Raw genomic sequence first — 25322 nt, 5'->3', positions numbered from 1 at the left:
TTTTAAGTAAGCTTAGATTTTTTTTTTCCAAAGCAACACACATCCTCTATCCTTCCTCAGTCCTGTTTGCTCAGCTGGATGTCCACAGGGTCCAATTTTCCCTCCAATTGCCCTTGCACACTAATGTAATTGCTGCTCATATGGATAATTGATCAGCCTAGAGCAGCATTTGTACGCATTTGTTCACTTACAGTATCTGGCAGCTTCTCAAATGATTTTGCAGTATTATAATACTATCATGTATTTTTAGTTTTTGTCTCTTTATAACAAGGCTGAATAGATGTGAATCTTTAAGAACGCTACATTTTAAGTACTTCAAAAGCAGGCATACAGAAATACAAATTCTCTTTTTAAGCAGCTAATGCTCCTTTTCACTTATCAAATATAGAGTAAATGCACTGGAGTCTCAAATGCATAGTGTTCTGTCCTACCTCCCCCCAACCCCCATTGCTTTCCTCCCTAAACAGACTCAAATTAAGTAGATTCAAACAAACCTCAGCTTAAAAAAGAAAATGACAAGCCAGCTTCACTTAATATGCTCTTGATGAATCAGTAAAAATATTTTTTTTTAATTAAATCTTGTCCTTTGAGTACATTTTGAATATTCTGTTTGACAACATGGGAAGTAAACATGAAGCCCTTTACCTGCATTCCCAAGTATGACTGTTCATTCCTGAGGAAAAAAGCACTGGTGCTACTGAGTTGCAAGCTGAACTAGCCACATTTTTCATGGAACATCATTTTTTACTTCAAAGAATAACTGGCAAACTTTCATTTTTCAGACATGGGTATCTGGCAAACATTTTCTCAAAATGAGTGAAGTGAACCTGTCACCTTAAGGAAAATCACTGACATTGTGGTTACCAATAATAAAACTCAAGCTTTTACATGAAAATTAGGATTTTACAAAATGTAATGTCTCATTATGAGCTTAACAGTTTTCTAGTACTTACTTTTCTGACCAAATCAGTGGTAATATTAGTTTTAAATTTTTAATTTAATCTAATTTTATCTTATTTTTATCGAATGAAATGTGTAACACTTGGAAGATCTGTGTTACTCCAATAGTTTCCAAATGACTAATGAATGATGTCACAAGATCATGTATGGGTGAAGAGAACTTTCCAAAGTGAAAAAGAGACCAATGGCTTTTAATGTAACAGAGTAGGAAAAGTTCCTTGGTATTGTTTCCGGTTCTACAATGCAACTAAACTTTAAGAAACCATAACTTGTTGAGATTTTCATATTATCAAAGAATATCCACAGGCACTTGAAAAGACTATTAAAATATTCTTCCTTTTTCCAATTTCATTATTTGCACGAAACCAGATTTTTCTAGATACTTCAGCCAAAATAACAATGCAACGGATTGAGTGTACAAGAGTATCAGGATCCAACTTTCTTTTATAAAGGCAGATATTAGAACTTTGAAAAAAATGTAAAATCATAGATCTCTAAATAAAAATACATTATTTATGTTAACATGCAATAGGTTTATTATTGGTATGTTTAAATGAATTAATAAATAAGCATTTAAAATACTCAGTTTTAATTTCTAATATAGTCAATATTGATAAAGACTATTTATATAAGGAAAAACTCCTTGGGGCCTGTAATAATTTTTATGAATACAAAGGAGTTCTGAGACCAAAAATCTTGAGAATTATAATTTATCATCACTGAGAAAGCACAATTATTGTAAATGCTGCTTTGAATCAGAGCAAAGGAAATTGAAAAAGGAACAAGAATAAAGTTTTATAATCCTTTAAGGTTTGTCAGCATGCAACAATTTGCTTTCATTTACCAATGCAGCAAAGTTTATAGTTTTATCTGAAACTCTATCAAGTCGTTTAACTTATCTGTTAATTCAGAGTATTTATCAACATTACTTTTCCGGTAATAAAAATTTAAGAAGGGATTTTTAAAATAAACTTAAGCCCCTATCTTTCAATCTCAGTTTCTACACCTTCATTGTTTCTAAGACATACTGATTTGTCTTTTCAGATATTTTTGACCAATTTATACCCACTAATATAAACGTCTCTGTTCTCACTTCTTGCATATACAAGTAAAGCAATTAGTTGAGACTTACGAAATTTGTCAATAAAAAGCCACCCAGATACTCTTAGACTATAACTCCATAACAGCAAAGGCTCTAGGTAATTTAATACCCCTAGATCTAAAACAATGCCTAGATATATACTCTCTGCATTTTATTTTACGTAAATTATTCCACAAAGAAAAAATATTTCCATAAAATACTGTCTGGCACAATAAATGTTAAATAAACTGGGTGACTGAATCTAGCCAATTGGGTCATCTCTAAACAAATATGCCTAACTAGAAATACTGCATTTGTCAATTTCAACCCTACTATGTATACCCAGGTTTTCTTGAATATATGAACAATTCTGAGATTATAATAGAACAAAATCCTAAGGCTACTAAGTATGAATAATTATCCAAATTGCATAAAACTAAACAAAGTGGCCTGCCACACTGATAGTGCTGAAATCTAGAATTTGGGTTGATTTTAATAAATACAGAGGTGGGGGAGAAGAACAGTCCTATGTTTTTAAAAAATATTTATTTAAAAATAAGATTTCTAAAAATACAGTACATAATACATTTCAAGAGAAGTAAAAACTCCACAATTTAAATTAAAAACAATCTGCAAAGAAAACAGAAATATTACATGAATAAAACTAAATCGTTAAAATAAATTAAAAACAAAACACCGTTCTTAAGGTAGATACATGGTTTGTTTTTCATTTTAAGAACCAGTGTAGACTTTTCATTTAAACAAGTATATCTCAGATACATGGCTCCCACTTGTCATTTTTCCTCCCTCTTCTCAATCTATTCTCATATCCCTCAACTACCATTTTCCTTATTACCTTTAGCACAAGAAATGTCAGTGAAGATTTTTCTTTAAATGCTCTTAGGGGAACTGACAAGGTAAAACAGACATGCAGCAAAACAGCACTCAGATTTAAACCTACGCACTGAATGAAAAAATGCCTGATAAATGTAAAAACAGGATCGTCATATGGCACTTGGAACATACCACTATTAAAATAAAAGTCTTTTATTTTAGGGATATAATATTAGACACCATTTGAGGTTGACACAAAATTTTAGGAGCCTTGAAATATCACAAATTTTGCCTATTCATTAAACTTGCCAGTCACATTTTAAAAAGACTAATTCCAGGGGCATAAAGCTCCTACAAGCAAGATCATCTAAGCTCAGTTCTCCCAAAAGCCTATTCTATTCCCTCAGTTTAGACCTGCGACTTATTTGTCTGAGTATCTCCAATTGTGGAGAAACTTCTTCCTATTGTATCATTTAGTCGCTTTATTCTACCTATGCTAAAGTAGATATTTCTTTTTAATATTCATCTCTGGAGGACAGCAGATAGTTGTGAATCTTCTACTACCCAATAACTTGAACAAATAACTGCATTCAGCCACATTAATTTAAGTAACACATAAACAAGCTGAGTAACTCAGAACTGATATTGTCGCAACAAAATCTAGAAAATATATTGTTGACAGAGAGAGACAATGTTGTCTCTTCCCATTTTGCTTTTAAATTTTGTCTTTACCCCTAAAAATATGTACATCTGTATTTCTACATATCATTCAAATGATCCTAAGTCACATCTCACACTAGTTTGACTTGATTTTTTTCCATTCAGAATTCACTGCAAAACCATATATTGTATCTACATTCAAAGACAGAATGATTTTAGTGGATTGAAAACTATGCAAAACATTCTCAAATGTGATTGTCTACTTTTTGAATACATACACACAGTTATCTTCTCGCCAAAATTTTTCATCATTTCAGCTACGGTTTTTTTAAGGACACTAAATGAGTGTTTTAGAAGTCTGTGGAAAAAAATAGGGAACCAGGATAGTACACATAGCAGTGTTACATTTGGACAACTACTTCTAAAGGATGTTCTCTCCCATTTTTTGTAAAATGAATCACTAAGCAGAATTAGTTTTAAAAATACTCTTAACTCTAACTTATGTGAAGTGAGTAACAACATCCAGGCTTTTTTTTTTTTTTTTTTTTTTGGTAAAGTTCAATTTTCATTTTGCTTTTAAATCAAAGTTTTGCATTTCCTCTTGGGCAAGAGTGTGTGTGTGCGTGTGTGTGTGTGTGCATACATATATCACATATGCGTATATTTTTAAAACGTTATTTAATTTTATCTTTATTTGCAAAACAGACAAATGGCAATTATCATTCTTTAATACCACTAAGGATTACACACACACACACACACACAGAGATGCAGAATTCTTCATCTGTAATCAGAATGGGCCCTTAACTTCTCCTTTTAGCATTTTGCTTTAGCATTTATTAAAAAGGCCCAACAAGCTACAGAGTTCATCTGTAGAAATAAGAGTTATTATTTCTCATTTATTCCTGCAGAATAAAACAAAAAAATCTTGTGTAAAGTGTTTCAATTATCTTTTTAAGTTCGACCTATTAAACTACTTTTTAAAGTAGCCAATCTATACGAAAATACAAAATTAAAGACCATATTAAGTAAAAAAAAAAAGTCTCTTTTTTTTACTTTACTAAGTAAAAAAAAAAAAAAAGAAAAAAACAGACCAAGTGAGAGACATTTAAAGCCAATTAAATTGAGGCAGCAGTGTGCAAAAACTAAGATCTATTAATCAAAATTGTTCTTAGTAACATTAAATTCTACTTTATAAACACAAGGATGTGAGAAGAAAACTCAGTGAACCAAAAAGAAAATTAACTCTTTGGTATGGGAATTAAAAATGTCACTCAATGCTAAAGTGAGTAGCACCAGGATGTCTTAGCTGTTGAGGCTGTGAAACACTAACTTCAGGCACCAGTAGTTCCAATGTCACCCGACACACCCTGGCAAGAACACCGAGCGTGCAATATGCAGAATAGCTCTCCCTTTAGTTGACAGCCTACGCAGGTAAACCCTGTATTTAGTCAACAGACAAGCAAAACCACAAAAAGACCACCTTTCGTTGCTACTGTTTTGTCCATATCTCTGTTTAGATATACAGCTATCAATACCCAAAAGATCAGAGTGTTGAACAACTGTGGTAAGCACCATATTACATGTTACAGGGATTCACAATACCAATAGCTACGGAGACCCTCAAGATATGAAAAACTGAAATAGTCCAAATTTTAAAGTGAAAATTACCCCTTATATACAAACTGTTGATTTTCCCTCTGTTGACAGATTTTACTACAATACTTAGTATATCCTTTCTCTGCAAGAGGAGACTTATAAAAAGGTCCCAGCTTTTTCAATCAAACCTTGGGCAACCTATTCATTTCTGCTTGGCATTAAGTAGCTGTACTTCCGCATAATTCTTGACACTTCATGTTAGCGTACACTGTACACTTACGATATTTAAAATTCAAAATAATTTCTTAAAGGTATCTGACTAGCTGACAAGAATCAGCAATATACACTCCTTGGATAAAATAACTCCAACTAAACGCTTACATGCATCAACAACTCTTACAGTGAAACAGTGTCAACAAGAGATAAGGCTGAAATGATTGTAGCAGAGGAATTCTCTGACGTCACAGATTCTGTATCCAGTAAACCCTGCTGCTGAGATGCTGATTTTACATGCTCTGTCTAGCCTTCTCTCCATCTTAATACTCTCTTTATCCAATTTTGGCTACTCACTACTCATTTGTACCTGTCCTCTATGGTAGACATGGGAAAAAGGAAATAATAATAGTAAAAAAAATAATGATAATGGAAAATACCAAAAATACCAATGACATAAGGATAAACAACATTATTATTTCTGTTTCAAATTAGCACTAGCAGGCAGTATTACAACATCTGAAGAGCAGACAAAAATGTAGTAAATTTTGTTGTTAAAAATTGCACAATGATAATGAAAGGAGACATCAGAGAAAACACTTCCTGAAGTTAAACCATCATCATCTTAAATGCAGCTGAAATGCTAAATACTGATTGATATACAGAAGAACAACATTGGTTCAAAATACTTCAAGCAAGTTGGTTCTATTACTTTCTCACATTCTGCTGAAGAATATTCTAGAATTCAATTGAGAATGGCTAAATTCAGAGCATAATGAAATTTGTGATTTACAGAGAAATTCAGAGGATTCTTAGGATCGAAGGTAACAAATGTGGACATTAAATAATACACTCATTCATTTGTTAATTATATGGTTACTAATACTAGCAAGTAGAACATACTAAATGTACATGACTTACTAACTACATTTGCCAGTACTTATATTTTTGAAAGCAACAGTAGTAGAATTGGGTAAAAAATCTAATACTTATATCTATTAATAAATTACTTAATGTTTGTAAGTGTAAACTGTACCAAGTAAATTCTAGATATATCTACATATATAGAGGTCATGTCAAAAACTTATTTAATGAAGCAGCAATAGTTTAGTAAACTTGAGCTAAGTAGTCTATTCATACATGAAGCACAAGGGAAGTAGACACTAAAGTCCAGGGAAAGACTAGCAGCTCTGTTAATATTAATACCATTGTAAACTAAAGCTGGATACATTGTGATTTTATACCAACATATGTGAGAACATTCAAACTGCTCCATTATCTAACACATAGAAAGGTATGTGGTTATAATCAAAACTACTTCATACTTCCTGGGTGGAGGTGTTGTCCTATCTCAAGTCTTTATGATTAGCATTAATACACCCTTTTGGGTGACACACCTTCAACTAATTATTTGTAGGAAGGTGACTTGAAAAAGCCTGATGAAGAACAGTTATAATTAGCCACCATCCTTAGAGAAAAATACCTCTAAGCATTAGCAAACATTCACTGATGTTCATTCTGACAGAAGTTTTAACTTAGCTGTTACACTGAACTTTATGCTTATGTTCTCTATTTCTATTACTCAAAAGTAAACTATGCTTTCTTCTGTTCAAAGAGATTAATATATTAATATTTTAAGTATACCTATCTCTTATGTTAACCACAAATATTTTTAATACAACTCTGAAGCAGAATAGCATTTTTCTCACAATGGAACATTAGCTAACTTAATATTTTTAAAATTCTGAACTCAGTCACTTTTTGCCTACAATCTTGAGCCCATAAACATTTTTGTTTGCAGAAAAGAACAGCAACAAACATAATTGTTCAAGAGGTGCAACTTATGACAAGTACTTAACAACTACTTTCGTTTCCAGAAGTCCAATTAATGACTTTGCTGAATGTAAAACATCCTTTAAAATACATTTCGCTTAAAATGAAATGAAATGTTTATAAGGAAATACTTCATCCAATATACAGATTACATCAGTAATCTCACTGCTCATAATTATTTTCTAATGCTCAACATCATTAGTTATTTTCATGGTTATCCAGAATATATAATAAACTGGCTACTAAAGCTACAGCTCTAACTCACAATAGGAAAGTTAAAAAGAATGAAGAGAAGTATAGAAAGAATTATTAATCTCTTATTATTTTAATGCAATTGAATCAGTTAAAAAAAATCATTCCAAAACTGGGATTAAAAAACTGAATGTATTTTTTTAGATATTCAGTAAAACACATTAGACACTGGCTTGCCATTTTAACTACGATAAATCTGTTTTGTAATAAATTGGTAGTTTTAAGGTAATGACTTTTTAATTCTAAGGACTTAATTTGCCAAAATAAGGTTCAAAATAAAATTCATGAAATGGTTTATATTTATTTATCCTGATTTGATATAAATTTGTCTGATAGTAAAAAATATAATATGAATATACATAAATGAAGCAAAGTAGTCATATATGTATGAACCAGACATCAGAATCATAAATAGGAACACATTCATTTTCATAAAACCTTACATTTTTGTACATAGACTTCCCTTAAGTTTGTACCTCTCAAATGTTCAGAATTTGGGTACACATTTCACTTGGGCAATAAATCTCTAGAGCCAGTATAATTACATCAATTAGCCAAAAGAGGGCGCAGAGAGCACACTAGAGTTTATGGACTCCCTAGGAAAGTGCCAGGTGTTCTCTCTCAAGTTGTCTAACAAGAATCATAAAACCCAGTTAGGTGTGCTAACTTTGAAATACTGAAAGTTACAGCGTAAGTATAAATAGATATACTTTATATAGATTCCTACATAAATATATTGATATGTAGCATTTCTGCCATTCAAACAAAAATAAATATATGCCTTGCCTAGTGCATTAGTTTGTATTCCAGTAATTTAGAGAAATCAGGTACAGAGGGATCAGGATCAGGGAAGGTAAAGAGAAAGGTGGGAAGAGGTGCCCTAGAACTGGGAAAACCTAAGAAAACCAAAACCAGAAACCGTTAGAGTGGGAAAGAGACCACCTCTTGATTCTCATTACTGAGGCAGAGGTTGGCACTGAGTACCTCCCTGGTACCTTTCAAGGTAGCTACTGCTACCATATGAAGTATAAATACGTACATAAAGCTCTTTAGGGGGTCTTCACTTGGCTCTGCTGTTTTCTCAATGTCCTTATTTGAAAGGAATGTATACAGCATAAGGCATCTGACTGACATCTATCTACATTATCTATACATTATTCCTTATAACAGTTCAGTCACCAGGCCAAATTTGGTCAAAACCCAACCCATCTGCCTGGAATGAATATATGTACTAATTTTGTGGTTCATTAAGCTCTATAAATATACTTCTTATATTAAATTTACTATGAATCTTATCAGCACCAATAAATATTTCCATCTGCCACTAAGTTTTTAAACAATAAAGCATTGTAATCAGAACATGAAAGACATGGTATTTGTATCTCTGAGTAGACCTTACTCTATTATTTTAGGAGATATTTATAATTTCTAAAAAATAACCACAGTAGAGTTAACTAGCTGACAATGGTAACCTTCTGTTTCATGATTTCTCAGGTATGACTCCTTACTACCAAAACTAACCAAAAAGAAAATATTGATATGCTCCAAGAACACTAGATACCCCTTCAATCCTCTCTTCAAGGGAAAGGCTGAGTACATAATTAATTTTTAAAGATATATGGATTTTGCAGTATTCTAATGGAAAAAAAATTTTAACTGAATTTTTTTCAAACCATGCTAAATTTTTTCTCACACAAATATTCTATGCTTTCCAAGAGACCATCACAATTAGCAATTTAAATTTGTATAAGGCTAATAATGAATATAGATTATTATATTTTCTCATTTTAAGGTCATTTCCTAACATTGGCTACTAACAAAAGGTCTCTCAATCCAGATTATAGTTGGTCAATTAAAATTTAATTTCAATCTGGGTGATTACAGGTACACAAAATTACTTACTTTTACTAGTAACTTCCTATAAATAAAATTTCAATATTAGTTGGCCAATATCTATTATATAAAAACCTTCACGGTGTAATTTTAGATCTATTAGTAGGTAAACAAAAGTAAAAAGTATACATATTTTTTTTAAAAGCACAATATTCTTCTTTATACTATACATTATATATTATCTAGTTATACTAGCATTTTAAAAACATATGCATTCTAACATAACTACACTAGAAAAGGTATCAGTGGAATTATTGCAAATTCTTTACCCTTTTTGCTAATAAAAATCTTAGGGTAAAATAGGAACACATGCCTGTTCGGTCAAAAATTTCCCCTTGGAGCAAATATTTTAACAAAAACCAATAATTACAACAGTACAGGGGAAAGAAATGGGAAAGTTAATGTGAAAAAAAATTAATCTTTCCTTTAAAATAAGGTAGGTAGTTGGTGTTTTACTTTAGTGGTGTTTTAATTTTGTTTTTGATGAAGAGAAGAAAGCTACTTCTAAGAAAACACTGTCCTTTTTGTTGCCGTTTTTGTTTTTTTGTTGTTGTTCAATCCTATATGCTGCATTTTAAAAAATCTTGCAGCACATATAAAAGGAAGTATAACATAAAATTGTATTTGAAAAAGAAAATTTACATATAAGGTGTATCAACTTTTATAAAACCTAAAGAATGAAATTCAGATTTGGTTAGTACTGCTTAAGGGTGAAAAATTTAAATAAACATCTGAAATTTCCCATAAAGTAAAATCTGTAGCACTGTCAGTACTAAAAGAAATTATGTACAATTATTTCATCCCAATCACTGCCTTTTGAGTTTAATAACAAAAGCATTTAAAGAAATCCCTGTGGAAAGCTAATTTGAAAGTAAACATGCTTTAAAACTTAAATATAGATCATGTATTAGTCCCACAACAGGATCAAGATCACTATTAAAATAAAGCCTGGGGCACATTATGATGCCTAAGATTGGTGGGTGGATTTTAATTGACTTGAAGACTGTCATAGTTCTATTATCAGAAAACCTGTAACGCATTTCCAGCATGGAGGACCCATCTGTGCCCACCATCCATCTGTTTAGACGTGATTGGCAAAGTGGTAGGGAACTCGCAGTGGTTGCCTCTGCCTGAAAGGAATAAACCACAGGATCTTCCAACGAGTGCCAAAAACTTCTGAGAAGGTCTGCTGCCATGGCTTTCGGGGCCTCGATCTACAGAAGACAGCATTATTAGTGAAAGACAGCACTCCCATGGTGCACTTCAGTCAGCTAAAACAATACAGGTTGGCTGGGGATCCATTACTGGACTCTGATGAATTGTGTCCCAGCATCACAAATACAGCTTTTCTTTCATTATGGCATGCAGCTGAGTTTTAACTCTGGATAGCAGATATTGTATCTGTGTCGTCAATCAACCTAGCGCAACTTTTGAAGCAGAGGAGTATCTCAGGATTAACAGAATGTGTGTCAACAACACAGTAGCAAATCTCTTTTGATGTATTTTCAGGACAAATAATTTAACTTACTTTAGTAGGACAAGGAACAAGAATGATCAGTACTTATTCTGTTTGAAAACTATCACGGCTAGAAGACCCCTATCCCTACTGTAAGACTGGGTTATGCTTGCTAGCTCAGGTCTTAGAAAAGGCACCAAGAAAAAGCCATCATTATATTATCTTTCCATTACATGCACACATTTTTCAAATGTAACCAGTTGTTTGCATTTTTAAATAAGAACACTACAGACTTCACTTTTATACTTACATTTCTTCACAACAGTTTGACATCTTTTCAATAGATGTTGTATCCTATTAAAAATCAAATAAAAAACACTCAGATATAACAGTTATCAAGGCTTGATTCTATATCTATTTCATGATGTTTTTAATCATATTCTGAGAATATTCTAAAGATATAAACAGTTTATATATGGGTAGTAAGCTGGGACAAAGTGAGAGAGTGGTAGTGTATATAAGGACAGATATACACTACCAAAAATGTAAAATAGATAGCTAGTGGGAAGCAGTCGCATAGCACAGGGAGATCAGCTCGGTGCTTTGTGACCACCTAGAGGGGTGGGATAGGGAGGGTGGGAGGGAGACGCAAGAGGGAGGGGATATGGGGATATATGTATACATACAGCTGATTCACTTTGTTATAAAGCAGAAACTAACATACCATTGTAAAGCAATTATACTTCAATAAAGAAGTTAAAAAAAAAGAATTTTAAATTATCTATGTACATTGCTGAAATTCCCTTGGAAAAACAGAATCAACATTACTTTGTGCTAAAAAAAAACAATTTATTCAATTACAACCCCCCCAAATTGTAGGAGTCTCACTTCATTAAAAAATAACCTTTTATTACACTTGCCTTCTTGATAATTCTTTTAAAAGTCTATATTTAATTCAACTGTCATTAAATATGCATTAAAAAATAAATACCAAAATGATAAATGAAAGACACTATTGAACAGAAAACTGTCAAGAGCCAAAGAGCGCTACTGGCTATGGATTTCTGTAAACAGAGCCAAATTCAACAAGGCAATGTATGCATTTGCCGTAGTACAACATTTATTACTCTGAAAAGGAAAGCTAACTGATTAGTGTTCTTTGGTAAAAAACTGTTTTCTGTTTTTTTCAAGAGAAAAACCAGTCCCTTCATAATAATGCAATTTCTCATTATGTGTTTTCTATAAAGCTGTTAACACAAATATATAAGAAAAACAACTCAATAAAGAGAAGAAAGCTTCTAGGCATGCTGGTCTAATTCATGTTAATGGAAGACCTATCATTAGACTGAGAAACAGTGATGATAAGGAATATCCAAATAATCAAAACACAAATTATATAATCTTATTTTAGATACATATTTACATTTTAAATATACTGTTAAGTAGTACAAAAGAAAATATATTCTTTTAAATATACAAAAAAGTCTTCCTCCTTTTATCCTTTCCTTTATTAGCTTCCTCAGATATAGCAGGTGGACGGCAGTTATTAAGCAGTACTATTCATGCAAATATCTGTGGCTGCAACTCCAATTGCAAGAACTTCTTTAGCTATAGAACTCTCTTCCAATAATACTACTGAAAAGCACCTTTACTTCAAAAAACTCTTTAAAGAAGTTACACGAGTGGCTCAGAACATTAAATTCTATGTATGAACAGTTGTCTAACTACAGTTGGCCCACATAAAGGAAAACAAATCTATCATTTTTTAGGTGACTAGTAACTAATAACAGAGTTTCATTTCCAGATTTCCCAGGAATCTGTGAGGAGGCTATAGATTAGTCACTCTATATTCACTAATTTCCTAGCATTTTCTGAAATTCATGGTTTCCAATGACAATTCTATTTATAATTAACCTTTCCCGGTTCTGTTGCATAATTTCCTTAAAATAATGTTTTACTTTGTGAAAACACAGTCTGCAAATACATAAAAAAATTTATTAAAGACTTAGAGGAAAGCTGGGATTCTGGTTCCATATCAGAAAAAAAAGTGAAGGAAGTAATTTAAATGGTTTCTTAGAACTGATGGTGACAGGTTATTCCAAAACAATTAAGATAGCTTGCGCAAAAATACAAAGGAAAAGACAGGAAAGAAATTTAAAAGTGTTATCAGGAAAGGTATATACATGGCCCCAAATTGCAGGTGTAGATAACACTTAAAAGTGGAAACTATTTCAGGATAAGGAAGGCAATTACAAGGTTAGACTACTAGAACTAGCTAATGTTACAGGATATTTTTACTGTGCAGAAACTTACAACTCGATTATAACTTTGAGGAATGCATTTGTGACAATAAAATAATCAATTTTAAGGACTTTGAATTTAGGCTTCATATGGGAAAAGCTCTTATTTTCAAGTGCTTTTGACATCTTTCTAGAATCTGGTTCAAGAAATACGAGGAACACTACCTTTCAAGTCATCATAAACAGATTGTCATTCAATCAAAGGATGTGATGTTTACCATGACTTTATGAACAGGATTTGTGAGGCTAGCCAAAAAAGACTATTTTTTCCCGCTAGAAATGGCAAATGCTTATCTCTCAGCTATCCAGAGTACTATTATAAGAAAAAAGAACAGCCAAACATGTCACAAAGTTTTTGCACTGGCATTTATACAGCATACTCAGGGCAACACAAGTTATCATGCTATAGTATTTATATGCACAATAGAAACAGCAAACTAGAAGAGAACAGAGGTTACTACTGGCAGGAATATTGACAACCATAAGTTATTTCCAAGTGCCGAACTAGGTTTAATAAACTTTTTGTTTTGTTTTATTAAGCAGGGAATTGTGGAATATTTCACACATTAAAAAAAAAACTAAAAATATTTAAAATAGATTTTAGTGCAGCTAATTCCATTCAACATAAGACTCAATACCTTTAGTGACTATCACAAAAATGACCAAAAAGGTAATTGCTATCTTCACGGAGTATATTTTATAAATTCTTAGTTATATGTAAAACAGCTATCTAGAAAAACTCACTCTTCAAGGAATGATAAGAAACACATTTTTATAGTGTTATCTACAATCAAAATACCTTATTCCCAAAGAAATATTTATGTCTTGATTATGGTCTAATGATCAAAATATCCAAGACTTCTGCCAGTCTGCAGAAGAGATAACTGAGATAAATGAGAATGCTTTCCTATTTTAAAAACCGGAAGTTTATCTTCTAAAAAAAAAGAATAAACTAGAAACAAGAAAGACTTACAGAAATATAGGGCTCAAGTATTTTACCAACTATACTTTATCTTCTCCAGATGGCTCATCTTACTCTAAGAAATGATCTCTCAGGTTCAGTCTAAGGAAATATGTTTGACTTAAAAGAAAACTGTATCTCAACTAATAAGATTATAACTGGAATGGAAAAAAAAGTTTCTAATAGGAAGGGAGAGGGAGGTATTTATTGCCTATTGGAAAAATTGAGGTGGGGGGAGGTGAGAGGCAAAGAGCAAGAATTTATCACCAGACGTTTCCTGGTTAACAGACCTGAGAATCTAGTCCTCTTGGAATAGACAGCTTGATGATACAATCCATCCAACTAACTCATTCTGCTTTGAGTTCATTCTCACAAAGCAACACTTTGCCATATATGTTGTTGTACAGGAGAAAGAATGTACTGCAGAGTCCTTTGGTACCTGACAATCATACATAAGGGAATAAATAGTCAACCTGGTTTATATGACTATCACTTTTGAGTCTAGAAGTAGAGTCACTGCTTCTGGGCCTGATTAACCCTGGAAACATTTTCAAAATGGAGGTCCCAGATCTGTCAAACTGAAGATCTGAGGAAAGTAAGAACATTCTATCAGAAAGTCTCCTTGAAGACAGTTCAATCTAACCTCAAGGATCGCCTGCACTCTTTAGTCTTATCATAGGTCTTGTTGATGCTTTTAACTCTACTGCACATACCTGATTCAATGACTCTGCTGATTTAACCTGGAGTAAAAAACACTATTAAGGAAAGTTGATCATAACTAGAGATTATATACCTGTTTTGCCTACTACTGATTTCTGCTAATTCTAAAATAGACTTTTGCTTGACTTCCTAGCATTTCTGCTCAACATACAGAGAGCAACTCATTTAACTTTGTATCTTTCATAGCACGGAAGAGCACAAATTATTCAAAGTGGGTACTCAATATATGTTTGCAGCACTAAACTAATTGAACACGGACAGAAATAACATGATTCCTTATCTTTAATTTTTTTCAATCCAAAGAGAGAAAACTTTCTGTTAACCTTAGCTCTCTCTCCTCCTTTGAAGCCAGAACTCACTACTATATTACTCACTTAAAATAAATGGTTCATAAGCATCCATCTCCAACAAAGGACCAGCTACATCTTTTATTAGAGATCTTAAGTTAACATAGACATTTAATCAATCATGAAACCAAACTGAGAAGGCAGTAGATGTTACTTTTATAGCCACTTAAAACATTTCTTTCCAACATAATTCCCATACTCCTCTTCATCAAGCCATTTTCTGGCTGTATAAAACCTTAAGAAAGTTACTAAAATTCTGTATCTCAATTTTCAAATACTACTATTTACCTCAGAGGTTTTTGTAGAAATTAAATGAGTTAATATGTTACAGCCCTTAATAACTCCTCAATAAATGACAGGCCTAAGCTTTTATTGTAGGGCTTGGAGATATCTTAATTACATTAGAATGTAACTAGAAAAATTTATGTTTAAACAAAAAAGTGGTTTTTATAATCAAAGATAAAATGACATGGACTGTAGGAGACTACACAGATAAAATCCAATGTCCACAAGGGGCTTATAATCTAGTTGAAAAAATAAGTACTAAGTACAAAAACCATGATTCATTTACTCTTTTATTGTCTATCAAAAATTTACTAAGTACATATTATGACACAGTCCTTAGCAACAAGGAGCTTACAGTCTAGTGAAAGTAGTTAAACATACAAGAAATAATTATACAGGAATATACCGAGGATGTGAGAGAGGAGGATTATATACAATAACATATATAAATAAGCCATACACTATTTAGAAACAGCTGAAAACTTACGTTTGCAATCAACAATCAAATCAAGGTCAACTACTCTTACATTTTTAGTAAAAAACTATACTTTCATAAGATTTTTGGTTATCAGTAGAAGTAAGATGGGCTAATGTGCCCCTTTGGCTGGAACTTTAGAAGTAATTAATATAGTGATAGACTGTGACAGAGAGAAGCATATGAATCACTGTGAAAAAAGATCTAAAAGTTAACTATAAATATAAAATTCACTGTTTTCTCCAATCCTATAATGTTGTAAATTCAGATTAAAAATTCACGTGGATTCAGAACATGAACAATAAAATGGGAAAAACAGCAAGTACAACTCATAAATGTTTAGCTTCCTTACCAAAAAAAAAAGCATCTATTTAATCACTCAAGCTATTCATCATACTTTAAGAAAATTAAAATGCACTATTCCTATTGAAAAAAATCTATAGAAATAGATTTAAGTTGTTTTAAATTACTTTCAAGAAGTTTATTACATTGAGTAAAGAGAGAGGATGCAATATAAATACATTTTCACATAGGAACACGTTTATGCTAAAGAGCACTCCAATTCCACACATAATAATTCAGATGCTAGCAGGAATTTTTAGAAAGAAAGCTTTTCTATTACTATGCAATGTAACACAGTATGTATTTAAACTAATTCCTTGGCGAGGGGGAACCTAGTTTCTATAAAGTTCTCTACTGTATCCAAAATTCAAAGAAATATTATAGCCAATATTAGAATATGACATTAAAATCATATAAGAAGTAACAATTTAAAATTTTAATGATTTTTCTAGGTTTTAAAAAAGCTACAGAGAAGACACTGCCCGTAATATTATAATTAGAAATACTGTATTAAAAATATACTTTGTTTTTATTAAATGAAAACATAATTCAGAAAGGAAAACAAAATGCTGTACAGAGCTCCCTTTACAGAAATGTAAGTGAGCTGGGTTCAGCATAATTAGCAACGATTTCCATATTTGCAATGCTGATTTGGAGTTGAGTAAACCAAACATAATTTGTACAGAGACTATACAGAATGCTGTTAATTCACCACACTGATTCGGGGGATACTGAGCAAAATTTCATTATAAGGATTAATAATCTCAGGACTACATTTCTGGGTACATGTTAAAAGGCAGGTAAGTCCACTAATCATCTGATTAATAAGAATGCTATTTAATAGATAATCCCATTTAAACTAATTTAACATTTTGAACACAAGATACTTTTCACTGTATAACATAATCAAGTTAAAATTAAGTCACTCCTGCATCTGTGATTCTGTCTATATTTATTTAGGTAATCATGAGCCAGTATTTAGGGGGGAAAACATTTTCTCCCTTTATTTTGAAAAGCTTTGCTTTAAGCTATCTTTAGTAATTCAAGTAGCGTCCAACAATAGTTACCTGTGAGACCAAATATAAAAAGCTCAATTTTTTCTTTGACAATTTAAAGCCTTTTACAAAATTGCAACTAAATGTATCTTCCCCACCCCACCCTCAATCTCACCAACAACTGAGAAAAGCACTAAGCTCCAGAGACGCCATCAAAAGCTTAAGCTTTTACACAAACTCCACGGTGCCCTGAAAACAAAAATGCTTGTATACAAAATTTAGATAAACTGTCAGAGCAGTGTCATGGTATACAATAGCTCACTGTCAGACCCTCACCAGAAGGCGCTGTACCAGCTGTTACAGAGCTTCTTGATTAACTCTCTCCAAGCCCAGCAACTGAAAACATGACTAATACAATCACCCAGCACTCTTAGTGCTGGTGCTCATCAGAATGGACATTATTCTTGGCTGTGTGTGAACTACTGCTCAATAAGAAATTCTGACATCAATTACAATAATGACAACATCACTATCCATTTCACTCAGAAACAAACAAACAAAAAGGCTAAACGGTCTAAGTAAGGAATAATTAGAATAATCTGTTCCCTAACTAAACAAAGAATGCTTCAAAGCAGACCGTGAAAACACTTTAACTTCAATATTAATTTTAGTAAAAAGGAACAAGCATATATAGTTAAATCTTGTTTAAAATTAAATCTAAAAATAATCGAAGGTAATCCTTTAAAATTGGGTTTAAGATTAGTCTGTTCCATAGAAACATCGGGTTGTGTTGAGATCTTTTAACCTTGGAAATGGGATTAGAAATCCACTGTTTTTAAATTTAAGTAATTTCTAATTATTTTATCTGGGTCACAGATAATCTGCTCTTACTAGGTCTAAAATGACATCAGATTATCATTACTATGATTATCCTGTTACCTTCTACTATCAATAAGATGGGATTTTTCCTCTTATACAGGAGAGAAATGATTTTTCCAAGTAAGAACAAATAATGGGGAAAAATTACTGAAAATTAATACACTGCTTCCTCAAAACCTCAACCTAAACCTAAATAGAGATAGCACTTGTTTTGTTTGTTTGTTGTCTAACAGGCCTATATTCAAGCTATGTAATTACATAGTTTCTATAATGAAATGATACTCCCACCAGTGTTTTCCCAAAATGCCTCTTGGTCTTTGGGGTGCAGGAGTAGGGGAAGGAGGAAGACATCAATGAAGTAATTAAATTTACTGTGATTCTTCCTCCCCCTTTTCTTTCTTATGCTAACTGACAAATTCGTCACTTCTTTCACACTGTAAAGAGAGATCCATGGATTCAGATTATGACAAAAACATGTCCAGATGTGAAATATCCTGTAGGCAGTATTAATTTTTTCATAAAGTGAAACAGCAAGCATATTTTATAAAGAAAGGAAGCAAAATCTATATTTTAAATTTTTAATATTAAATACTATTTTTAAATACTAATAATTCATTAGATTTAAAATTAAATACTGAATGCATAACAACTTCAAATAATTAAGCCCTAAAGAACCTTAAATCAATGTGGGGAGGAGTGAATTCTGGAAACCTTTAAAAAAATGTTTTTTTCATTCAAAAGGAGTGGTACTTGAAGTTCACTATGAAAGCCCAGGTAAATGGAATTGAAATTTACTGTAATTTTTTTAAGTACTTAGATTCAAGAGGAAGTACAGTGCCTAAAAGTTGGACTAACAAATGTAATATATTTTCTCCCTTAATGCTTGCATTCCTTTTTAAATGTTTCACAAATGTATAATTTCCAAAGGCATGAGACCTGTCTAGCACAGAGTGTTCTGGGAGGGTACTAAATGTATACAGAAAGAGATGAGACTTGGGGAGAGAGCATTATTTAACAAATGTGGTTTCTACTCAGTTTTAGAAATATCACAACATCAGAACCAATCTCCCTATCTTAAAATGGCGAAATGTTGTTCAATATTATAGCAAAAGAGAAAATCATGCAATTTGAAAATTAATATTAACATACTGGTAGTACGGAATAGTCAGAAAGGAACCTGATACTATATACCCTTTACAAACCAGCAAATACTATAAATAACTTTATGTCCAACTCAGAAGTGAATACTAAAATTTGAGAATAGGAATTCTTAAAATATCTTGAAGCCTTTGCTGCCAAACCCCACTTTCTGCTTAGGTGAGAAGGAAACTGCTAGCCTCAGCTATAGACCTCTGACGGCTCTCAGAAGTAACCTGTAATCTTAACAGCAACACTCTCAAATGTCCATTTCCAGTCATTAATCATAAGACATTGGGGGAAACCAAAGAAACTTCATTCCAGGAAATATAAATATATACCAATGATTTGGGCAAATTCAAAAGCGGAAATTCAAAAATGCAAGCATAACCTGGCAATTTAGACTTGACTTATGAATAGGCTATAAAGTAATTATGAATGAGTCTAAAAGCAGAGAAAAAAGATGTTAGGGGAAGACCTATTCTCGTCCACAGGAATGTGATTAACATCATGTTATTTATCATCATCATTAGATAAATCACAAGAGATATTAGAAAACATTTCAAGCCACTGAATAATAATAAAAACATATTTAAACAGACATTATACAATCCATGAATGTCCAATAAGCACATGAAGAAGTGTTCAATATCATTAGTCATCAAGGAAATGCAAATTAAAACAACCAGATACTATTAAAACCTACTAGAACAGCTGCAATTAAAATGACTGACAACAATAAATGTTGATGAGGATGCGGAGCAACCAGAATTCTCATACATTGTCGGTGAGAGTGCAAAATGACACAGTTCCTTGGGGAAAAGGCCTGGCAGTTTCTTATGAAATAAAAGATAAACCTGTCTTAAGTGACCAGCAATTCTTCTCCTAGGTATTCACCCAAGAAAAGGAAAACATGTTTCCACAAAAAGACTTGAACAAGAATGTTCACAGCATTTTTATTCATAATTACCAAAATCTGGAACCAGACCAGCTGTCTTTTAATAGAATGGATAAACAAACTGTGGTATAGTCATACAATGGAATACTACTCAGCAATAAAAAGAAATTATCAATACCTGCAACAACATGGATGAATCAAAAAAACATTATATTGAAAGAAAGAAGACATATTAATGGGTACATATGAAATTCTATAACCAATACTAATCTGTGATGGGTGGGAAAAAAAACAACAGATCACTGCTGCCTCTGCAGAGGATATGGATTGACTGATATGAGGCATGAGGGAACTTTCTAGGGTGATGGTAATATTCTCTAATGTGAAAGGGGTTTGGGTTGTACATGTGTGCATTTATGCCTTTCATTGTATGTAAAATTTGCCTCAAAGGAAAAAACATAAACAAGCACTGAGCCCCAGTTAATGATTTGTGTGGTAAACTATCTGATGCTGCAAATTACTTTGATATATATTACAACATATAACGGATTGATGGACAATTTGGAGTGAGATAAAGCAAATACTCTAAAATGTTAATTGTGGTTGAGGAGTCACTGTAAAATTCTTTAAAATTTCCTGTGTGTTTAAAATTCTTCCTATAAAATCTAGAGGGGAAAGGTTATTATGAGTACCTTGCAAAATATTAAAACAATGGTTACACAATAAATATGTTTTCCTTCCATTTCTGACTGCATTCTTCCAGTTTTCTTCAGAGGCCAGTACCATTACTAGTATCTCGTGTGTCTTTCCATAGATAGTCTTTGCATATAGATACAGGGATAGAGAAATAGTTACCTCCGCATTATTTCTTTTTTTTGAAAGTTAATGTTTTTATTAACATTTCTTATTAAACCATAAGAGAAAAGAACACCTGAATAGAAAACAGACAAAGGACATCAACAAACCATATACAAAATGAATAAATAAATGAATGAATGTGAACAAATGAATAAAATTAACATTTAATTTATGCTAGAAATATTCTTTTTTTGATAACAGCTTTATTGACATATAATTCATATACCATAAAATTCACCCATTTAAAGTATACAATTCAATGGTTTTTTAGCATGTTCACAGAGTCATACAACCATCACCACAATCAATTTTAGAACATGTTCATCACCCTATGAAAGAAACCCTGTACCCTTTAGCCATTATCTCCAGCCCCCACTAGCTCCCCAACCCTACACAACCACTAATCTACTTTGTCTCTATAGACTTGCCTATTCTGGACATATCATATAAATGGAATCATACAAATATGTGACCTTTTGTGACTGGTTTCTTTCACTTAGCATAATGCTCTCAAGGTTCATCCATGGTGTTGCATGCATCAGTACTTCACTTCTTTTTATGACCAAATAATATTCCATTTTATGGATATATACCACATTTTGTATATATCCATTCACCAGCTGATAGATATCTGGATTGCTGAGAGTTCTGGTCTATTATGACTAATGCTGCTATAAATATTCATGTACAAATTTTTATGTGAACATACATTTCATTTCTCTTAGGTACATACCTAGGCGTGGAATTGCTGAATCAAAACATAACTCATGTTTATTTACAGAATGGTCAGACTATTTTGTAAAGTATCTGCACCATTTTACATTCCCACTAGTAGTGCATGAGGGTTCTGCTTCCTCTGCATCCTCACCAACCTTTATTATCTTTTTTTATTATAGCCTCCTAGTGTGCATGAGAAGTGATACCTAATTATGGTTTTGATTTTCATTTCCCTGATGACTAGTGATGTTGAGCATCTTTTCATGTAGCATTTATTGTCCATTTGTATCTTCTTGGAAGAAATGTCCATTCAGATCCTATCCCCATGCTTTAATTAGGTTGCCTTCTTATTACTGAGTTTAAGAGTTCTTTATCTATTCTAGATACAAGTCCCTTATCAGATACACAATTAGCAAATATTGTCTCCCATTCTGTGAGCTGTCCTTTCATTTTCTTGATAGCATCCTTTGAAGTGCAAAAGTTTACAGTTTTGAGTAAGTCCAAATTATCTTTTTTTTTCTTTCTTTATTTACACTTTTGGTTTCATATCTAGGATATTATTTCCTAGTCTAAGATTTACTATTGCCTAATCCTATGTTTTCTTCTAGGAGTTTTATAATTTTAGATCTTATATTTAGGTCTATGATCCATTTTGAGTTAATTTACATATATGGTATGAGGTAAGGGCCCAACTTCATTCTTCTGCATGTGGATACCTAGCTGTCCCAGCAGTATTTGTTGAAAAGACTTTTCTTTCCCCTATTGAATAGTCTTGCTACTCTTGCTGAAAACCTGATTGACCATAGATATACGTGTATATTTCTGGACTCTCAATTCTATTTCATCTATCCTTATGCCAGTACAACACTTTCTTGATTACTGTTGCTTTACAGTAAGTTTTGATGCATTTTCTTACATTTTTTTTCACTGAATATAGTCTTGTAGACACTTAAGTTTTCATACACTGTATATATATCAATATAACAATGAAGATCTTTTTTAATATACACACTTATTTACACACATGTGAAAAAACAGTATCTAGAGGTTGGTCAAAAGGGTTGTGAATTTAAAATTTTGATAGACATTGACAATTTGCCCTTCAAAAAGTTTATACTAATTTATACCCCCACCAACAACATACAAAAAAGCCTATTTACTCTGCATCTTCTGCAATGCAGTGTATTTCCAAACTTTTAAATCCTTAACCAATGTTATTTTTCTCATTTTTAAAATCTTTTCTGTTGTGACAAATCCACTTTGGCTAATAAATACATGCAAAAAAATAAAAACCCGTTAATTACTAATAAAATGTTTCTACCAGCAACATTCCATTTTCTGGAATTTACCTTAAGTTAGTAGTTTAAAGAGGAAAAAGAGATGTCCAAAGAACTATTTGTAATATAGAAAAAAAAGATTGCATAGTAGATGCTGATCAACAGAAAAATGATTAATTAAAATATGGTATGTTCACTGAACAGTATATCCAAATATTAAAAACTATAAACATGATGTCTGTAGCCATATAAAAATACTTTAATCTAATTTTTAAAAGCAGGATACAAAATTATATGTACACTCTGTACACTGATTATAACTACTTTAAAATTACACAGGCATACGGAAATGGAAATACATAAATGACTACGGATAAGTTTCTTCTTTAATTTCTAAACTTCCTGTAACTTTTTAGAATTAAGTTCGTAATTAGGGAATATGTTCACAAATACATTACTTTACATTAAAAACATACTTACTGTGATGATGCCAATTAGTTGAGTATAAAAGAGTCCAGTTATTCCAACTAACATTGTAACGCCCATAAAGGCAGCTAGTCTCATTATGGCCAATTCATGTCTAACAACAAAGAGGTCCTATAAGAAGAGAAAGAAAATCTTAAAAACAATTCAAAAATTACCTACAGTTGCAATAATAAGCAAGAATTGAGCCATAACATTTTCCCTTATTATCTTAAAAGAACTACTCTCCCCATTTTTTAGTTTATTCCACTTAATAAGTATATAAATATTTGAAAATTTCAAAAATAATTGTTTTTAATTCATAGTAGCAAGCTGAAAAATGGGATTTTACCACTCTATTGTCCAAAAAAACCCTCAATCCTAAAGTTGCAAATTAGCCATGCTCATTTACTATTTGGAGCAAAAACAAAACAAAAAAACCCTCCAAAAATCAAAAAACAAAAACAAAACAGATGGTGTACAATCTCTGGTTCAACAAAAGGAAATTTTATTATGGTACTGCTAAAAAGCTTGAATGCACAAGTCTGATTCATAATATTAAAGTTCAAGTGGCCAAGATACCTAGAGATTATGTATTTTAGTCAAAATGAGGGGGTAACACAAATAATAGGGTCACATGAACAGCTCTCTTCAAGACCAACTCATTCATTCATCCATCCACTCACTCAACTACCACTGCCAAGCACTGAGCTATGTAGTAGAAATGTAAAAAGGATAAAGATATGGTCTGTGCCCTCAAGAAGTATGCAGTTTATTCAGAGAGAGAGCCCAACTCTGCAAAACTCCAAAACAATGTGATATATGCTTTAACAGGAATGTGTGCACAGAGGACAGTAGAAACATAAAGGAATGCCTAGACAGAAACGCTGTGAGGGAAAACTGATTTTCCATCCCAGGGCATGAAAATGAGGGTCTTGAAAGTGATCCAAAGAAACTGTGGCAGGAGGTCAGGAAAACCAGGAGAAGCCATTTCATTTACCCTCACTGTTCTTTCACTCTCTCTCCCTTGTCTGGCCAGAACATTCCAGTCGAGGGAGAGAGAGTGAAAGAACAAAGACTTCTGGAAACCTGTAGTTACTAAGCTTTGGAATAAAACAGCCACAGTGGATAAAAAGCAACAAACGAATGGGAAGGACCCCAAAACATAACCACCCACATGCTCTTTTAATACTGATTCAGGTTAAGGCTTAAAGGTACCCTGGTAGCAATACCAGAAACAGGGGGGTCACCGAACATAATGATCTTGTTTGAAACAAAAGAACTGATGCTTTTCTGTGTGGCACAGTGGTCATCCACCTGACTTAAGCAAAACTCTGAGTCCACACCCAAACCACTCAGTGTATTCGCCAGGGAAAACTTAAAATTCACCAAGACACTTAAGGTATTATGGAACAGTTACATATTAGTTTTGACTATTTCAAAATTTCACATAAAAGAGCCTAATGCAAAATCCTTACCAAACATGTAAAGAGGAAAAGATGGGGCTATGAATGATATGAAAAATTCAGTACAGTAAACTCTGCTATTATGCTGTATGAAAACACAAATATGTTCCAACATGATTGATACATTAAGCAACAATTTGAGCATAGCAAGACTCTTGTGTTTGTTTATGTGTGATTTTATCTGCAAGAAACCCAAGATGAACAGTAAAAACTTAACCCAGCTAAACCAAGCCATACAGGAATACACAAAACACACACCCCCAAACATCTACCGGCTAACTCAATTTGTCATGTGTGTTATGAGCCACACTCATCCGTACCTGGTATCACAAGTTTCCCTCCAATTTCATATGACTCTCCTTCCATCACTTTGTAATAACTCACAAAAAGCAACCTTTCTGATGCCCACTTCCACAAGAAAA

At 32.5% G+C, this 25322-nt stretch overlaps 1 protein-coding gene across 6 annotated transcripts in view; it reads right to left on the bottom strand.

The window, feature by feature from the left end:
- Positions 1 to 642: 642 nt before the first annotated feature.
- ZDHHC21 (zinc finger DHHC-type palmitoyltransferase 21) overlaps positions 643 to 25322 on the bottom strand; it is a 77249-nt gene continuing 52569 nt past the window's right edge. For 5 of the 6 annotated variants that reach the window (XM_036855619.1, XM_036855618.1, XM_036855621.1 and 2 more), the window contains 3 exons: positions 23453 to 23569; positions 11092 to 11135; positions 643 to 10539 (listed from right to left, as the gene is read on the bottom strand). In XM_036855619.1, coding sequence (XP_036711514.1) covers positions 10407 to 10539; positions 11092 to 11135; positions 23453 to 23569 — 294 coding nt within the window. In that variant the 3' untranslated portion in view covers positions 643 to 10406. Of the gene's footprint in view, positions 10540 to 11091; positions 11136 to 14332; positions 14482 to 23452; positions 23570 to 25322 lie in introns of those variants that run through there. The other variant, XM_036855622.1, reaches the window with a different exon arrangement.

Source organism: Balaenoptera musculus, chromosome 6, assembly GCF_009873245.2.
Source record: "Balaenoptera musculus isolate JJ_BM4_2016_0621 chromosome 6, mBalMus1.pri.v3, whole genome shotgun sequence".
In the NCBI taxonomy this organism is placed as follows: Eukaryota; Metazoa; Chordata; class Mammalia; order Artiodactyla; family Balaenopteridae; genus Balaenoptera; species Balaenoptera musculus.
Note: the sequence above shows the minus strand (reverse complement) of the source record. Positions and strands in the feature narration are given on the sequence as shown.